This window comes from Quercus lobata, chromosome 3 (assembly GCF_001633185.2).
Source record: "Quercus lobata isolate SW786 chromosome 3, ValleyOak3.0 Primary Assembly, whole genome shotgun sequence".
Lineage (NCBI taxonomy): Eukaryota > Viridiplantae > Streptophyta > Magnoliopsida > Fagales > Fagaceae > Quercus > Quercus lobata.
In genome coordinates, this window is record NC_044906.1 from 52,080,863 (window position 1) to 52,098,423 (window position 17,561).

General features: G+C 36.0%; 2 protein-coding genes across 2 annotated transcripts; one reads left to right on the forward strand and one right to left on the reverse strand.

Annotated features, from left to right (window-relative positions):
* Positions 1 to 11,185: 11,185 nt before the first annotated feature.
* LOC115981034 lies at positions 11,186 to 11,623 on the reverse strand. Its single transcript, XM_031103223.1, has one exon. It carries the CDS (start codon positions 11,621 to 11,623, stop codon positions 11,186 to 11,188), a length of 438 nt encoding a protein of 145 aa, XP_030959083.1.
* Positions 11,624 to 15,359: 3,736 nt separating this feature from the next.
* On the forward strand, positions 15,360 to 16,364 carry LOC115981035 (zinc finger MYM-type protein 1-like). The gene has a single exon (XM_031103224.1). It carries the CDS (start codon positions 15,360 to 15,362, stop codon positions 16,362 to 16,364), a length of 1,005 nt encoding a protein of 334 aa, XP_030959084.1.
* The last annotated feature ends 1,197 nt before the right edge of the window (positions 16,365 to 17,561 follow it).

The following is a 17,561-nucleotide window of genomic DNA, read 5'->3' on the forward strand; positions in this document are numbered from 1 at the left end:
CACACTCTTTCATATCATGTGTACAATGTGTGCATGTAGTGTAAAAGTATCCAAGAATGTGAAACAACAGTTAGCCGTCAAAAAATGCTTTGCTTGTAGATTTTTACATCTTTAAAAAGACAACCCAGAACAAGTTAATATTTTAAAACTCCTACAAAAAGGGTTTCAAAGGTATGATGAATAGATATGATGGAGTTACTCCAAAGGAAAATGCAATATGACAAAGCTTGAACTAAATAGAAAATGAATATTGAAACCAAATGAAAGAGAGGTAGAGAGTGAAGGAACCTAACCGATTTTGGCAGGAAAATTCAGCATCAGATGGTTGCAACATCTCACGTGCCAAGTTTTGCAAACCCAGTTCTCCGTTGTTCAAAGCTGACGAGAACAAAAATAAAATGAAATTCTTCTACGGGGGGAGAAAGGTAATTTTGAAGAAAAAAGTTGCATGTATATTTTATATGCCATCTACAATGGAGTATCTAGAATTCAATTAACGGTGTATTTGGGGGGTTGGAAGGAGAGTAAAGAGGGTGAAGGGTACCACTTTCAGTAAAAAAAAACAGAGGGTGAAGGGTGGAAGGGAGAAGGAGAGGGAGATGGAAGGGTTTTTGGCTGTTTCAAAAATGAGAAATGCTCTGTTCAAAAAAAAAAAAATTTTGAAAAATGTTATGTCAACACTTTTGTAACAAATCTTACGTGGCAGGTTGTTATTTGCTGTTACAAGTGTGCAAAAAAATAATTTGAGTGGTGGATTCAAATTAAAAACCTTTAACAACTTGCTAACCGTGAATGATTAGTGTGCAAAAAAATAATTTGAGTGGTGGATTCAAATTAAAAACCTTTAACAACTTGCTAACCGTGAATGATTAGTGATTACCCTCCACTTTTTGTGTAAGTATTTTAAAAGTTAAAATAACCGTGAATGATTAGTGATTACCCTCCACTTTTTGTGTAAGTATTTTAAAAGTTAAAATGGAAAGAAAAATAATGATAACTAACAAGATATGAATCGGTGATTATAGCTATACGGCTCTTTTTTTCTTTTTCTTTTTTTGAATTTAATATAATTTTTCAATTTGAATTTATCTATTATTAGTGAGGTTATATAGGAATGGATTTTTATGAAACTAAAATTTAGGATTTGAAATAGAGTAAACTGTTGGATTTAATGTGTGCAAGTTTTTAGGGAAAAAAAATGTATTAAACGTACATTGTGATGAAGTAAAAAAAAAAAAAAATGAATACATAGGGTACGTTTTGTAAATTGGAAGAGTTTTAAAACTAACAAAAGAGTAATCTTATTTTGTAGGAAGTTAGCGAGTAGAAGTAGAAATTTAAATCAACGTAAAAGTAGGAGTTTATTAGAAGCAGGAAGATATTTCAACGTAAAAGTATGAATTTATTATTTTTTTCAATTTACTATTTTAACCACATTTTTAAGTTTTAGGTAGTGGTATTTTTTACAGTAAAAAAAGCAATAAGTAACTTTCTTTTTAATTTAAGGGTATTTTTTATAGGAAAAAAAGCAATAACTAACTTTTTGAATCCTCTTAATATATACAGTCAATTTACTATTTTAACCTCATTTTTAAGTTTTAGGTAGGGGTATTTTTGACAGTTAAAAAAACAATAACTGACTTTTTTTTGGCAATTTACTATTTTAACCCCATTTTTAAGTTGTTGGTTAATTAATTTAAGGGTATTTTTGACAGGAAAAAAAAAGTAATAACTAACTTTCTAAATCCTCTTAATATATACAGACAAACTAGACTCATCACACGCGCTTCGCACGTGTATTGAGGCTTTTTTTTTTCTTTTTCCTTTTGGTTTAGTGAAAACATTAAACTTAGTGGTCCTATTTTATAGCCAAAAAAAAAAAGTCTTTATTTTATATATATATATATATAGAGAGAGAGAGAGAGAGAGAGAGAGAGAGAGAGAGAGAGAGAGAGAGAGAATCTAATTTATAAATGGATAAAGTAATTTGAAAATCAACAGGAGAATGACCCTACTTTTTAGGCAATGTTTTAGTGGGAGTTAAAGTTATATTTTTACTAATTATCTTTTAGTTTTATCTCTGCATAAACATAGGAGTGTAGGGGTATTTTTGAACCAAAAAAATAAGGATCCCAAACAGGAAAAGCCCCTTAAATAATAGTATAGAAGATAGAGATAAGAGAATTTTTCTTTTTCAACTGGACTTTTATGTGGTTCAAAAATACCCTCATTAATGAAGGATAACTTCATTTAGAAATAGTCATAAATATCAAATAAAAAATTTCATTTTGAATTCAAGAAGATAATTCTTAAAATTTAGAATTTTTTTTTTCCTTTACGTTCAAAAAATAAATTACAGTTACTGCTTATCTCTAAAGTTTATCATTTTTATTTGTTTGAAAAATAAAAATATATATTTTTAAATTATAATAGATGTAAATTATTAACTTTTACCAAAAAAATAAAAGACCCTCTGAGCACGCGTGTGACCGTGTGCTCAGAGGCTATATAAAAATAGGCACCATTGAAAATAAACTTAATTGATAATTTATATATATTTTTTTTAATAAGTAAAACTCTTTCAGGCCAAAATTGTTTTAATTTGAGGAATTAAAAGTAAAGGGTTTTTATTTTTTAATAAAAAAAGGGAAAAACAAAGAGCTTTAGTCAAGTATTCCATTGTAACTCAATTAGCATCTCTGGATGTTTCTAAAGAAGAATTTTTAAATCCCCTTATCCTATCATCCCATTGCATCTATCAAATTTATCAACAAAAAATCAAATTTATGAACAAAAAAAAAAATGGTGGATTTTAAGGAATATTTTATCCCTTCAAATCACCTCAAACCCTTTCTCCACAATTTAGAAAAATATCCAAATAAGATAAGTTAAACACCCCCACATCCCTCATCAAAAAAAAAAAAAATAAAAGATTAACTTAAAAAAAAAATAAAAATAAATAAAGAACCCCACAACCCTTCCCTCTATTCCCTTCTCTGGCTCTCCCCTTTCCATCCAAACAAGGAGAACATGAGAAGATGAAAAGATATGCCTTCCATTTACATGAATGTTTTTTAAATTAAAATAAGAAAGAGAGTAATTAAGTGACAAGTAAGACACCACGAATATTGATAATTATAAATTTTTTTTTTCAAGTTAAAGAAATATAATAAATTGATAATTTAAAAAATCTTAATAAAAGTGGAACCCTAATTCTTAAAATCTTAAAGAATTAAAATGAAGGATTCAAAAGGGTCTCTTAACCCTCCAAAATCCTAATTCCCTCATTTTTGCTACAGATTATATGGGCTCGCTTGTTGCTTCCCATCTTTGTTACACTAATTCTTTCTTTCTTTTTTCTTTTTTTCTTTTTTTAAATAATAATAGTTCCAACTTTACGTATAACAACATTTTCTTATCTAAATCCAACAAATCAGATGCAACAGTGAAACATATTTGGATTATTTATGATTTTGTAATACTCCTTGTGTTATATATATATATATATATATATATATAATGCTAGCTCTTTCCAAGGGAGAAATTTAACATAGAATTGCAAACTGCTAAGAAAGCATAGATATCAAGTTGAATATGAGAATAAAAATTTAATGCATGTTTGTGGTGATATTGAATGAGGAAACTAAATTAGTAGATTGCATGGGACTTAGAGCTCGTAGTAAAGAAAGCAAACGGAAACGATGAAATCAAACATATTCATATATAATGGGAGTTCTTGGTCTTGTTCTTCTCTTATTCTTAAATTGCCAAAACATGGGGTTGACCTGGAGTGAAGGAGTAAGAGGAAGCGGGACCGCAGGCATGTTTAAAGGTTTGCTAGCTGTTGAGTGCTGACACTTCAACCGCTCATCTTTGAGACACATCCGCCTATGCATGCAATAAACAATACTTACTTGCCATTTAAATTCAACATTTACTGCTGGACTTCACCGAATCTAGACATGTACCAAGAAATATGGGTCTCTCTCCCTCTCTCTCTCCTGTGTTTAATTATGAGAAATTATAGTGTACTCCAAACACGTTACTTGTCCACCATTTTACTAAAAAAACTCATATATGTTTAAAATTATTAAGTCAATTTATAATTTAAAAAAAATATATATTTAAATCAAAACTGACTTTCCTTGTTAAACTATAGATAAAAGTTTTTTTTTTTTAAAGAATTGTGGATAAGTGACGCGATCCATCATAAGGATTGTATAATTTACCCGTATTCAGACTAGACAATGTGTTGCTATTTATTCTAAGTTCAAATATTTTTCTCTCGTGGGTTCTAATTAGCTTAATAATTGGTAAAGTCTTTTATAGTCAAATAAGAGTTTTTGGGTTTGAACCCTACTTACACAGTTAAATAAAAATCAATTAATATCTTGGTCAGATGATAAAGATAAATTATTATGCAACGACACTATAAATTAAAAGTTTATCATATTTAAAAAATAATAATAATTAAAATAAATAAATAAAAACATTTTTCCTACCGATCCATTTCTCCGTTAACGCCTGAATTAGATTATAGGCGATGATATAAATTTGATACGTACATGTTTCGATAATATGAAAATAAATCAATTAATTTGTCCAAGGCTAATGTCATGAAAATCAACTGTTAATGAATTTGTGGGCCCATATCCCCTTCATTTCGAAGGTAGTAGAACATCGTTTATGCGTTGTTATTCGATTCTAAAACACATTTCAGGTTTTAATTGTGAATATGAAGATAAATAAGTTGAGGTTTTCTAGTTCTTCAAACTTCTTATATTTTCTTTTTTAAGTGTGAATTTTGAAAATATAACCGTTGAATTTCATGTTCTTTATGTTTTTAACACGTATATCAAATTTCATTCAAATCGGATGTTATTTACTATTCGATCAATAAACTTGTTTTTTACATACAATTTTAGATTACAAAAATTTGAAATTTTAATATTTGTTTAATAACATAGCAATTGATCTATGATTTTCTTGAAATTTTGCAAACAATAAGAATATAATACAAACATGCAATTTAACGATTAGATTTTCAAAATTTATCCTCAAACTAAAGATATATGAAAAGTTTGAAATATTTTTCTCTAAACTAGTTTAGAGAGAACTTTTATATATATATATATATATATATATATATATATATAAATGTATATATGTATGTATGTATTTCTTGTTGTGGAACGTTTACTGTTTCCTGTTTCTCTTTTTCTGGCCAGAAAATTCTGTAATTGTTTATGTCGTAGTGCTATTTTTTGTCAACTAGCAAGCTCACGTTGATTGAATTCTGCTCTATAGGTTGCGTATCACCAGGTTTCAACCAGAACGATATCATTTGTCAACGAATAGGTGGAAAATAATATGAGGAAATTAATTTTTGAAATATGATAGATGAAGTCCTTATTACAAGTTATTGTTGAATGGTTATGAGCCTATGACTATGACCTTTACCCAAATAAAAAATTCTATGACGATGACACTTTTTCTTATCAGCTATGAGTCTATGACGATGATACTTGAAGCTGAAAGGAACACATAAACAAATTTACAAGTTTTTGAATAAAACGGAATCGATATATATATATATATATATATATATAATAAACTAAAATAGAGTTCACACGTAGCTTGGGTAGAATTAGTATGATCCTCCACCTATATGATTATATACATAACATTTTTTTTTGATGAAATTATATACATAACATTAATACACAAAATTCTTGCAGTTATTATATTCCCGGAGTTTTTCATGCAAAGGCAGAGCCACATAGAGAGACCAGGGCCCAACCTAATATCGTTATATTTAAATTTAAATATAATTTCTAAGAAAACTAATATTTGGCCCCTCAAAATGATTAAAATATTGGTATTCTTGTTAGTATAACCTCATATATATACACACCCAAACAAATTAAATCATAATTTTTCTCCAAAAAAAAAAAAAGTTATAGTTCTCTTAAAGTATATATCAAGTGATGTTATAGATATAAAAAATTTCTTTTGCATATGAAAAGGTCTGTAAAATGAACTCTTTAAATTATTTTAAATATAAAATATAATGATGTAGTTCTAGCTCAACTACTACCTCCTCTCTTTGCAAGTTTTATGTAGAGGGCGGGTTTATAGATTTAAGATCCACTATATGCATGTGTATCTTACTTTTTTTTTTTTTTAAATGATGCAATTTTCTTTTTCCTTTCCTACATTATAACATTTCAATATTATACAAAAATAAAAAGGATTAGTTTCTATAAATTAGAACATACGTTGTAAAAAATCATACCCAAGCAATTATGTCATAGTTCAATGTCATGTCTTTTAACATGAACTTTATTTTGAGAATAATGATCTTGTGGGTTTTTTAAAAAAATATTTATTCAATTAGATATAGAATAATTCAATTCAATTCATAATGGATATATATATATATATATATATATTTATATATATGATGTTGATGATGTGGAAATCGTCAGTTGAGTAGGTTCGTCTGGATGAGTCAGCAACCTCATCCCTATACTTGAAATTGTCGTGCAAAGCCCTTTTTAGGTGGTCACCGGTGTGATGCCTGCCACAGAGTCTCCGATGATAAAGTCAGTGTATAGAAGTTTTAAAAAAGTATGAGAGCTTAGAATATCAGAGCTACAGCGTATTTGTGTATTAGGATGTGTACCTTGTTTGGTCTTGAGGGGTGTTTATATATAGCTTCATTACTTCTAGACATTGTGGCTTTTATTATGGCTTTAGTGCCTTTTTGTAACACATCTGAGCTCAGTAATGTAGGTTTTGATGAGCTTCCAACGTTCTAACAATCTGTCTTGTAACTGTCCGAGATACCAAATCCTTCATTTAATGGCTCGCCTTACCTCATCCATGATGTGGCATTGTGGACAAACGTGTCTGATAAGATCATCTGGGCAAGAAGGTTCGTTGGTCCTATCAGCTGCCCCCCAGGTTTTGTGGTTGTCCTTACGTGTCATGACGATTATTAGAAGGTGAAAGGTTTCTTACTCAAACGTGACTCTTGGGGTTCCGTTCCGCATTTAATGCGTAGTGGCAGCGCCATACACATCGTCGCCACATGGTGCGTTCTAACTAGTGGAATTAATGCCCTATGCGTGTGTCTCTTTGGGTTTCCCGCTGATTTTCAGTTTTTTGTGCCCAGCTATTTTAAATTGCTTCTCCTTCTCTTTCCTCCTTACTTTTTCCTTTGTACGCCATAGTTGCTCTACGTTTCTTCTTCTCCGAGCTCCCTATCACACTTTCCCTTTCATTCTTTTGAGGTATGGTTTCTTTCCTTCTGCTTTGCTCTTTCTTCGTAATAGATTGCACTAGATTTCCCCTTTTTCTTGTTTTTGTTTTAGAATTTGAAGTTTCTTCCCCTTTTTCCTTCCTGTAAGTTCCATGGTAGATATCTCTGAAGTTAGGAGACTCTGTCCCTCTCTTTCATTTTTCTTCGCATGCTTAGGGGCTTCTTTAGGTTCTTCTTACTCTTCTGGGCGAGAGGGAGGAGGATACTGCCGCCTCTAGCCTGAGGGAGGTTAGGGCTTTCCACACCCTCGGGGGAGCGTGTGGTTTGGACGCTGAAACCCTTTCCAGGTTTAGGGATAGGTTTCAATTTCTTGAGAGAGTTAGGGTTCGTCTTCCTCAAAAAGAGGAACGAGCTTGTCATTTTTTGCCTAGGGAGGTGTGCTTCTACAAGGCCGCTTTCTAGTGCGGGTTTAGGTTTCCCGTTCACCCCTTTATTATGGAGCTTCTAAGTCACTTCAATATTGCTCTTGGGCAATTTATGCCGAATTCGTGGAGAATTGTAATCAGTTGTATGGAGATATGGCTGGCCGTCACAGAGGGAGACATGATTAGGGTGGATGAATTCACGTATTTATACCGTCTGAAGTTGTCCAAAGAGTATGGGTACTACGAGCTTGTGCCCTAGGTCAAGAAGGCTAGGGTTGTCACCAATCTGCCCTCGTCTTTCAGATATTGGAAATCCAGGTTCTTCTTTTTGTCTGGGGATGATTGGGAGACTCCTTCCAATGAAATTTGCAAGGACGTCACTAGGTTGCTCCATCATCGGAGAGCTCCAAGTCTAGGTGCGTTGTCCTTCTACTAGTCCTCTTTCCTTCTTTTTTCTTTTCCCTTTCTATTTATTTATTATTATTTTTTTAAATCATTGCTAACTTTTCTATCTTGTGTTCGCGCAGTTAAAAAGTGTCTAAAGCTCAAGAGCAAATACAAGAGTCACGTAAAGGTAGCTATAGAGTACACGAACACAATCGACGATTTTGACAACCTGCTCGGCCCAAGAACTTTGGCTCGTCATTGCTTCGGTCCAAAGCCTTATGCCTACGTTCTTCGAGCCATCGAGATTAAAGAGAAGAGTAAGTGCTCTTTCAGTTTCATTGCTGTCTTGAATTCTCTTCACTCTTTTTTTTTCTTAAGTGTTTTTATTTTACAAATATGGCAATGAAGTTTAATCAGGAAATGTACGCCAAGATAAGGGTGAAGAAGAACGAGCCCCTTTCCAACCTTGGGAAGAGGGTAGTGTGTGTGGTGGATAACGGGACTCTCGTCACCCAGCCACCTCCGTCCCAGAAGCAACGAGAATTGTTTCCCTGACCACCTTGGTAGAGGAGATAACCCCCCGAACGAAGAAGCTGCGCTTGGCTAACAAGGGGAAAAAGAAGGTCGATTCAAGGTCGTCTAATATCTGGGACAATGCTAGCCTTGCCATGACGAGGGCACAGGACTCCTTTACCACCGAATAAATCCAGGTCCTTTCCAGCGTGCCCTCCAACGAGATTGTGGGTCGTCATATCCACAAACTCGTCCAATAGACTTGTACAATTTTCCTTTCCCTTTTTCTTCTTTTGCATGGTTTTGAGAGATGGATCCTCTTTTCAGGTTCTGGGGGAGACCATTCACATTACCTCGGAGTACCTGAGTTAGGAGGCAAAGGCCAAATCCGTGAGGCCCAAGTTGCAGGGTCTAGAGGTAGAGAACTCAAAGCTGAAGAAGGACCTTATCTCGGCCATGGATGAGGCCAATACTGCCAAGGAGAAGGCGAGGGTCCTGTCTGACGACTTGAGGGCTGAGAGGCAACTGACCTTGGAGAAGGAAGAGCAACTCTAGGCCGCAAAGGAGAGAGTAAAGACCGTCGCAGCCAAGTTCTTCAAGGCCTTTCAGCAGACTGACGAGTACAATATTGTGCTCTTCAGCTAGTACTACAAAGGCTTCGAGCTCCCCACTGGAGTAGACCTGGAGAGCTTGGATCTGGAGGTGGTAGACCAAGAGATGGCTCAGGACGAGACTGCCTATGCTGCTTAAGCTGCTGTCACTGCTCTGGCAGCAAATATTCCAGATCCTACCGACACTGGTGGTGAAGAGGTCAACGCTTGAACTTGTTTGTCAGAGATATCTATGTTTTTCTTTTTCCCTTTTTTTTTGGGATGCCCAGTATGTTTTTGGGCTTTTAATTCTAACGTTAGAACAATATTTCTCACCCAACATTTTTGGACTTTTAATTCTACCTACAGAACAATATTTGTTGCTCGATGTTTTTTGGGCTTTTAATTCAGATAGAATATATATTCATGTTTACCTGCTTACTTTCTTGCTTCCGTTGGTTTGTTCTTCGTTATGCTTAACACTTTTTATCCGTATGTGGTTCATGCTTTTTGCCTGCATCTTTGCCTGTTTACCCTTAGATTAGGCTTACATCCCTCTAGGCGGAATTTCATTACTTAGCCACTTTTTAGGTGACTTACACCTATTTAAGGGATCTTATCACTTGGCCTCGTCAGTAATTTACATCCGTCTAGGCGGAATTTCATTACTTAGCCACTTTTTAAGGGACTTACACCTATTTAAGGGATCTTGTCACTTGGCCTCGTTAGTAATTTACATCCGTCTAGGCGGAATTTTACTATTTAGCCACTTTTTAGGTGACTTAAACCCATTTAAGGGATCTTGTCACTTGGCTTTGTTAGTAATTTACATCCATCTAAGCGGAATTTTATTACTTAGCCACTTTTTAGGTGACTTACACCCATTTAAGGGATCTTGTCACTTGACTTCGTCAGTAATTTACATCCGTCTAGGCGGAATCTTATTACTTAGCCAAAAATATTTTTTCTTCTTTTTTTTTTTTAGACCTCTAGACTTGCATATAGTACATCGAAATGTTAACTGAATAGTACTTTTATTGCTTTGTTTCAAAACACGAATACAATCGTATGTTACATTTATTGATGGTACCTCTTCAAATGCTCAATATTCCATGGTTGTGGTAGTTTCTTCCGTCCAACGTTTCCAGGTGATAGCTGCCTTGTCTAGAATAGTGGATGGCCTTGTAGGGCCCTTCCCAAATTGGGCCAAGCTTCCCTTGGGTCGAGTCCTTGGTAACAGGTGTGACTTTACGCAGGATGAGATCTCCTATGTTAAGTCGTCTGAGCTTCACTCTCATGTTGTAGTACTTGGCCATCTTCTGCTAGTACCTCGTCATTTTGTGGGATGCTCCGTCGCTGACTTCGTCTAAACAGTCCAGGTTGACTCTCAACTGATCGTCATTGTTGCCTTCATGGAAGACTTCTCGTCTCACGTTGGTGATTCCCACTTCGACCGGGATTACTACTTCGATGCCATAGGTGAGTCTGAAGGGGGTTTCTCTTGTTGGGATTCTTGCTGTAGCCCTGTATGCCCACAGGACATTGGACAATTCCTCCAGCCAATCGCCCTTTACATCTTCCAATCGAGCTTTGATGATCTTGAGCAATGTCCGATTTGTCACTTTTGTCTGACCGTTGGCTTATGGATGACCTGGGGACTAGAATTGGTTCTTGATCCCTAGCCCTGATCAAAAGTCCCTGAAACTTTGATTGTCAAACTGCCGCCTATTGTGTGATATGATCGTCCGTGGTATCCCGAATCTGCAAACTATGTTCTTCGACATGAAGTTTTGGATCTTTGCCTCCGTGATGGTTGATAGTGCTTCTGCTTCAACCCACTTTGTGAAATAGTCAATAGTGACCATTAAAAATTTTACCTATCTCTTACCTTGGGGTAATGGACCGACGATGTCAATCCCCTATTGGGCAAATGGCCATGGGGAGGCTATTGGCGTCAGTCTTTCTGCTGGGATGCGTTGAACATTTCCAAACCTTTGGCATTTGTCTCATCTTTTGACAAACTCCCTTGCGTCCTTCTGCATAGTAGGCCAGAAGTAACCTGTTCTAATAATCTTGCTTACCAGAGATCTTGGGCCTGTATGGTCTCCGCATATTCCTGCATAGATCTCTTCCAAAATGTATTCGGCTTCTCCCTCATCGAGGCACTTTAGGTAAGGAATGGAGAAACCTCTTTTATACAGGGCGTCATTCAGGATTGTGAACCTGGCTGTCCTCTTCCTAACTTTCCTAGCCTCCCTGACATCCTGTGGGAGCCGTCCATCTTGGAGGTAGGACAAGATTGGGGTCATCCAATTGCTTTCACTCTGGATTGCGAAAGTGAGGACCTCTTCGATCCCAGGGCATTTCTGGACTTCCATTTTTAAGTCTGTACTCGTTGGTCCTGCTTCTGACGACACTTGCTTCGCTAGCTCGTCTGCCCCCATATTCTGGCTTCTAGGGACCTATGTGAATTCTACCCAATCAAACTCCTGTACCAAATACTTCGTTAGCCTCAGGTATTTTTGCATTCTTTCCTCCTTTACTTCATACTCTCCCTTTATTTGCCCCACGACCAGTTTTGAATCGCTCTGAAGGAACAAGTTTTTGGTTCCTAGTGCCTTTCCAACCCTTAATCCCATCAATATCCTTTCGTATTCAGCTTCGTTGTTAGTGGCTGGGAACGTTAGCTGAACTCCGTATTTGAGCGTCTCTCCTTTTGGAATGATGATAATGACTCCTACTCCACCCCTCTTCTAGGTTGACGAACCGTCAGTCCGGATCGTCCATCTTTCTGCTTCTCTCAATGCCTCATCCTTGACCGTGGTTGTGACTTCAACGATGAAATCTGCTAATGCGTGCACCTTGATAGCTGTCTTGGGGTGGTACTCAATATCGAACTGGCTAAACTCGATTGCCCACTAAATCATTCTTCGAGCAGCCTCAGGCTTATTCATGGACTTCTTTATGGGTTGGTTCGTCATCACTAGGATAGGATTTGCCTGGAAGTAAGGGCGCAGCTTTCGTGAAGCTACAATCAGGGCAAATACAATCTTCTCGATCCGTGGGTACTTTGTTTCAGCTCCTTGAAAGGCTTGACTAATGTAGTAAACTGGGAGTTGCTTTCTGCTTTCCTCCCGAATCAAGGCCACGCTCACGGCTATAACTGACACCGCCAAGCATAAATACAAGTCTTCTCCCTCTTTGGACGGGCTCAAGAGGGGGGGATTGCTCAGATAGTGCTTGAGCTCATGGAAGGCGTTCTCACACTCTTCCGTCCAGGTGAAGGCTTGCTTTAGCATCTTGAAGAAGGGCAGGCATTTGTCCGTTACTTTAGAGATAAACCTATTGAGTGCTGCTATCCTTCCTGTAAGCTTCTAAACTTTTTTCATAGTCTTGGGCGACGTCATCTCAAGTATGGCTCGCACCTTCTTTGGAATTGCTTCTATCCCTCTCTAGGACACCTTGAATCCTAAGAATTTCCCTGATGCTACTCCAAAGGCACACTTGCTTGGGTTCAACTTCATTTGATACTGCCTGAGAGTAACGAACGTCTCTTGGAAGTCGTCTAGGTGAGCTAACTCTTCCTTACTCTTGACGAGCATATCATCCACATACACTTCCCTGTTCCTCTCGATCTGTTTGTTGAACATTTTGTTTACTAGCCTTTGATAGGTTACTCTTGCATTTTTCAGTCCGAAGGGCATTACCTTGTAGTAGTAGAGCTCTTGGCTTGTGATGAAGGCAGTTTTCTCCTGGTCTTCTTCTACCATTTTTATCTGGTTGTACCCCGAGAATGTGTCCATGAATGTCAAGAGTTTATGTCCTGTTGTGGAATCCACCAACTGATCTATCCTTGGTAGGGGAAAGCTGTCCTTTGGATAGGCCTTATTTAGGTCTGTGAAGTTTACGCACATCCTCCATTTCCATTTTCCTTCTTTACCAAGACGACATTGGCTAGCCAGTTTGGGTAATAGACCTCACGGATGAAGTTCGCTGCTAGCAATTTGTTAACCTCGTCCATGATTGCTTGGTTTCTTTCTGGAGCAAAGACTCGTCGTCTTTGCTGGACGAGCTTTCTCTCGAGATCTACATTTAGCTTGTATTGGATGATCTCTGTGGATATGCCTAGCATATCCTCGTGGCTCAATGCGAAGACGTCTAGGTTCTTTTTGAGGAATTGGACTAGTTTATTCCTCATCTTTGTACTCAAGGTCGTCCTTACCCTTGTTGTCTTCGTTGGCTCTCCATCTACCAGCTCTACAGTTTCTAGGGCTTCCACCTTCTCTTACTCTTTCTCCTCGATTATCCACGTATGGTTTTCCTTCGTAGCTAACACTACTTGGTAGCATTCCCTAGCTAACACCTGATCTCCTTTTTACCTTGCCTACACCATTTTCTGTTAGGAACTTTACCTTTGGGCAATAGGTGAACGTGGCTACCTTCCAACGATTGAGTGTAGGCCTCCCAATGATCACATTGTATGAAGAATGACAGTCTACTACCAGGAAGTCTAATTGACGAGTCAGTTGTTGCGGGTAAGACCCCACTGTGATTGTTAGTGTCACTATGCCTTTGGGATATATTCTGTCTCCACTGAAACTGACGAGAAGGGACTTGAAGGGACACAATCTTCTTGGATCCAACTTCAACTGTTGAAAAGTAGAAAGGTAGATAATGTCCGTGGAGCTATCGTTGTCCACAAGGATTCTCCTGGTGTTGAACCCCTCAGGGGCGGCGGTACATTATAGTCAAGGGGTTCAAATGAACCCCCTAACCTGAAATATTTATATATATTTATATATATATATATATATATAATATTTAAAAAAAAAAATTATTTTGAACCCCCTAGAATACAAATGTGCACCCCTTCACCATGAATCTCAGAACCTGACCCCTTTATTTTTTAAAACCCAACTTAAACTCCGGAAAAAAAAAAAAGTCCAAAAGAATATTTTAGTCCTTAATCTCATAAATTAAAAGCCCATAAATCAAAATTTGAGAAATCATAAATAAATAAAAAAGGGTCAGATAAAAGTAAAACCTAAGAAATTTTTGCTGCCTAACCTCCAAAATCTCTCATTATTCTTCTTTACACTCCAAACCCAAAGGAAAAAGGCTACCTCTACTTCACACACACAAAATCTGCCGCCGCCTGGGGCCCTGATTGTCCCTAATTTGCCGCCGCCGCTGCCGCTTGGTTTGCCTTCTGCCGCCGCTTGATCTGGCTTTTCAGCTCTCTCTTTCTCTCTTTCTTTCACTGTGAGAGTGTGTTTATAGTGTTTTGATATGCTATTTCACTTAATCTATGTGAGTGAATCACCGTATGTATGTTTTGATTTTTTTTGTTGAGTATTTGAATCTTGGACAGTTGGACTGTGTGTGTGTGGGAGCTGTGGCATTGAACTTCTAATATTTGTTGTTGAACTCAACTTGAGTTTTGAGTCTATAAAGTAAAGTTTGTAGTCTGACTGTGTCTGTGTGTGGGGCTATGGGGGTTAATGGGTTATAGACATATATAACTTATTACTTTTATTACTTTATTGTTGTTGAGTATTTTTTTTTTTTTTTTGAGAAACGTTGTTGAGTACTTGAGTTTGAGTTTCTTTATTGTTGTTGGGTGTTGTAGAGTTGCTGTAAAGTTGAGTGATCAGTGATGACTTATTTACTTTGACTATTTGACTAATTTGAGACTCGTGAATAGTTTTTTAATTTTGTTGAATGTGACTTGGTCAATGCATTAATATTAAAGACAATAAAAATATAAAATATTTAAAAAATTGTAAACTTATAAATTAAAGAATTGTAAAAAAATCACTTAACAACAATAATTAATATATTTATTGTATTAGAAAAAAAATATGTCAAATGAACTTATAGTTTATTTTTTGTTCTTTTGCTAGTACTATGGATAAATTCGTAATAAGGAAACCCCGTAGGCTGCAAGATTCATCTTCTACCCAAGATGCAGATCTTACTCAAGATTCATCTTCTACACAAGATTTATCTTCTAAGCATAGTCTTGTTGATGTGAACAATCTTCCTTCAGACCCTGGGCTACGAAAAAAGATTTCATTTTATCATCCTAATGATCGAGATGAAATTAGAAGATATTATTTACAAAAAAAACCATGTCAACCTCATGGACACGATTTTCCTTAAACAAAAATTGGTGGACTTATGCGTCAATTTAATCCTAAATGGTTTAAAGAGCATGAAAGTTGGTTGGAATATAGTATTGAAAAGGATGCTGCATATTGTTTATATTGTTACCTATTTAGACAAGATGTTGGTATGCAATCTAGAGGTGACAGTTTTGTGACAAAGGGATTCAATAGTTGGAATAAGAAAGAAAAGCTAGACCTACATGTTAGAGGTGTTAATAGTGCCCATAACCAAGCTCTTAAGAATGGTGAAAATCTAATGAAGCAAAATCAACACATTCAAAGTGTTTTTGTTAAGCAGTCAAATCAAGATAAAATTGAATATCGGACTCAATTAAATGCAATAATTGATTGCATAAGATTCCTTTTGCATCGGGGGTTAGCATTTCGTGGTCATGATGAATCTGATGATTCAAGTGATAAAGGAAATTTCCTTGAGCTTTTACAATTTTTGGCAGATCATAATGATGTTATTAATGAAGTGTTGAAGAAAACTCCAAAAAACAGCAAGCTAACCCATCCTGATATTCAAAAAGACATTGTGAATGCAGTTGCATATAAAACTACCGATGCCATCATCGGAGATCTTGGCAATGGGTTCTTTTCAATTTTAGTTGATGAGTCACGTGATATCTCAATAAAAGAACAAATGGTTGTTGTTTTGCGTTATGTGGACAAAAAGGGAATTGTTACAGAGCGATTTCTTGGTATTGTACATGTAGCAGATACCTCTGCTTTGTCTCTAAAAGCTGCAATTGAATTTTTATTCAGTAAATATGCATTGAGTTTATCAAGACTACGTGGGCAAGGTTATGATGGGGCCAGTAACATGCAAGGTGAATTCAATGGTCTTAAAACTTCAATTCTGAAGGAGAATAAATCAGCATTTTATGTCCATTGCTTTGCTCATCAACTTCAGTTGACTCTTGTAGCTGTTGCTAACAAACGTATTGATATTGCTGAATTTTTTAGCTTGGTTAGTAAAATAGTCACTATTGTTGGAGCTTCTTGTAAAAGATGAGAATTTTTACGAAATGCACAACTTGCCAAAATTACAGAAGCATTAAACTTGGGTGAACTTGAAAGTGGGCCAGGTTTGAACCAAGAGACAAGTCTTAAACGTGCTGGTAATACACGTTGGGGATCACATTATAGGACAATCCTCAACCTGATTTTGATGTTCTCTTCCATAGTTGATGTGCTTGAGATGATTGAAAAGGATAGCCTACTCTTTGAGCAAAGAGTTGAAGCTCGATCTATTTTAAGGTTAATTCTATCTTTTGAATTTTCCTTTGCTTTACACTTGATGAAAAATATTTTGGGGATCACAAATGAGTTGTCAATAGCATTGCAAAAGAAAATTCAAGATATTGTAAATGCGATGACACTTGTCAGAGTGTCTAAGCAACAATTGCAGATGATGAGAGATGATGAATGGGAAGCTCTATTGACTGAAGTATCCACATTTTGTAGCAAGCATGATATTCCTATCTTGAACATGGAAGAAATATTTGTAGTTGGTGTGAGGCCACGACGCAATGCCCCACAAATTACAAATTTACATCACTATCGTGTTGATCTATTCTTTGAATTCATAGATCTGCAACTTCAAGAGCTTAATAATCATTTTTCAAAGGTGACTACTGAGTTGCTACTTTGTATGGCTTGCTTGAATCCAAGTGATTCGTTTTTGGCTTTTGATATACAAAAATTGACCCGTCTTGCAAAGTTTTATCCGTCTTGCAAAGTTTTATCCGTCTGATTTTTCTGAGACAGATGTATTGGCACTTGATAATCAACTTCAGACTTACATTGTTGATATGCACTCCAATGATGAGTTTTTAGAGCTTAAAGGAATTGGGGACCTTGCTAGAAAGATGGTGGAGACAAATAAGGATGTTATATATCCATTGGTATATTTGCTTGTGAAGTTAGTTTTGACCCTTCCTATTGCGACTGCAACAGTGGAAAGAAGTTTTTCAACAATGAAATATATCAAGAATGAATTGCACAATCGAATGGGGGATCAGTAGTTGAATGATTGTTTGACTGTGTTCATTGAAAAAGATATAGCTCGTAGGATTGATAATGAATCTATTATGCAACGGTTTCAAAATATGAAACCTCGTAGAAGACAATTATAAATTTTTTTTTTTTTTTTTTGTGATATTGATATATTCAAGTCTCTTTTGTTTTAGATTTTATATAATTTATATTT

Bases quoted from the DNA above. Each gene is read 5' to 3' on its own strand.
- LOC115981035 (XM_031103224.1), top strand. From the start codon at position 15,360: ATGCGTCAATTTAATCCTAAATGGTTTAAAGAGCATGAAAGTTGGTTG.
- LOC115981034 (XM_031103223.1), bottom strand. From the start codon at position 11,623: ATGGGGGCAGACGAGCTAGCGAAGCAAGTGTCGTCAGAAGCAGGACCA.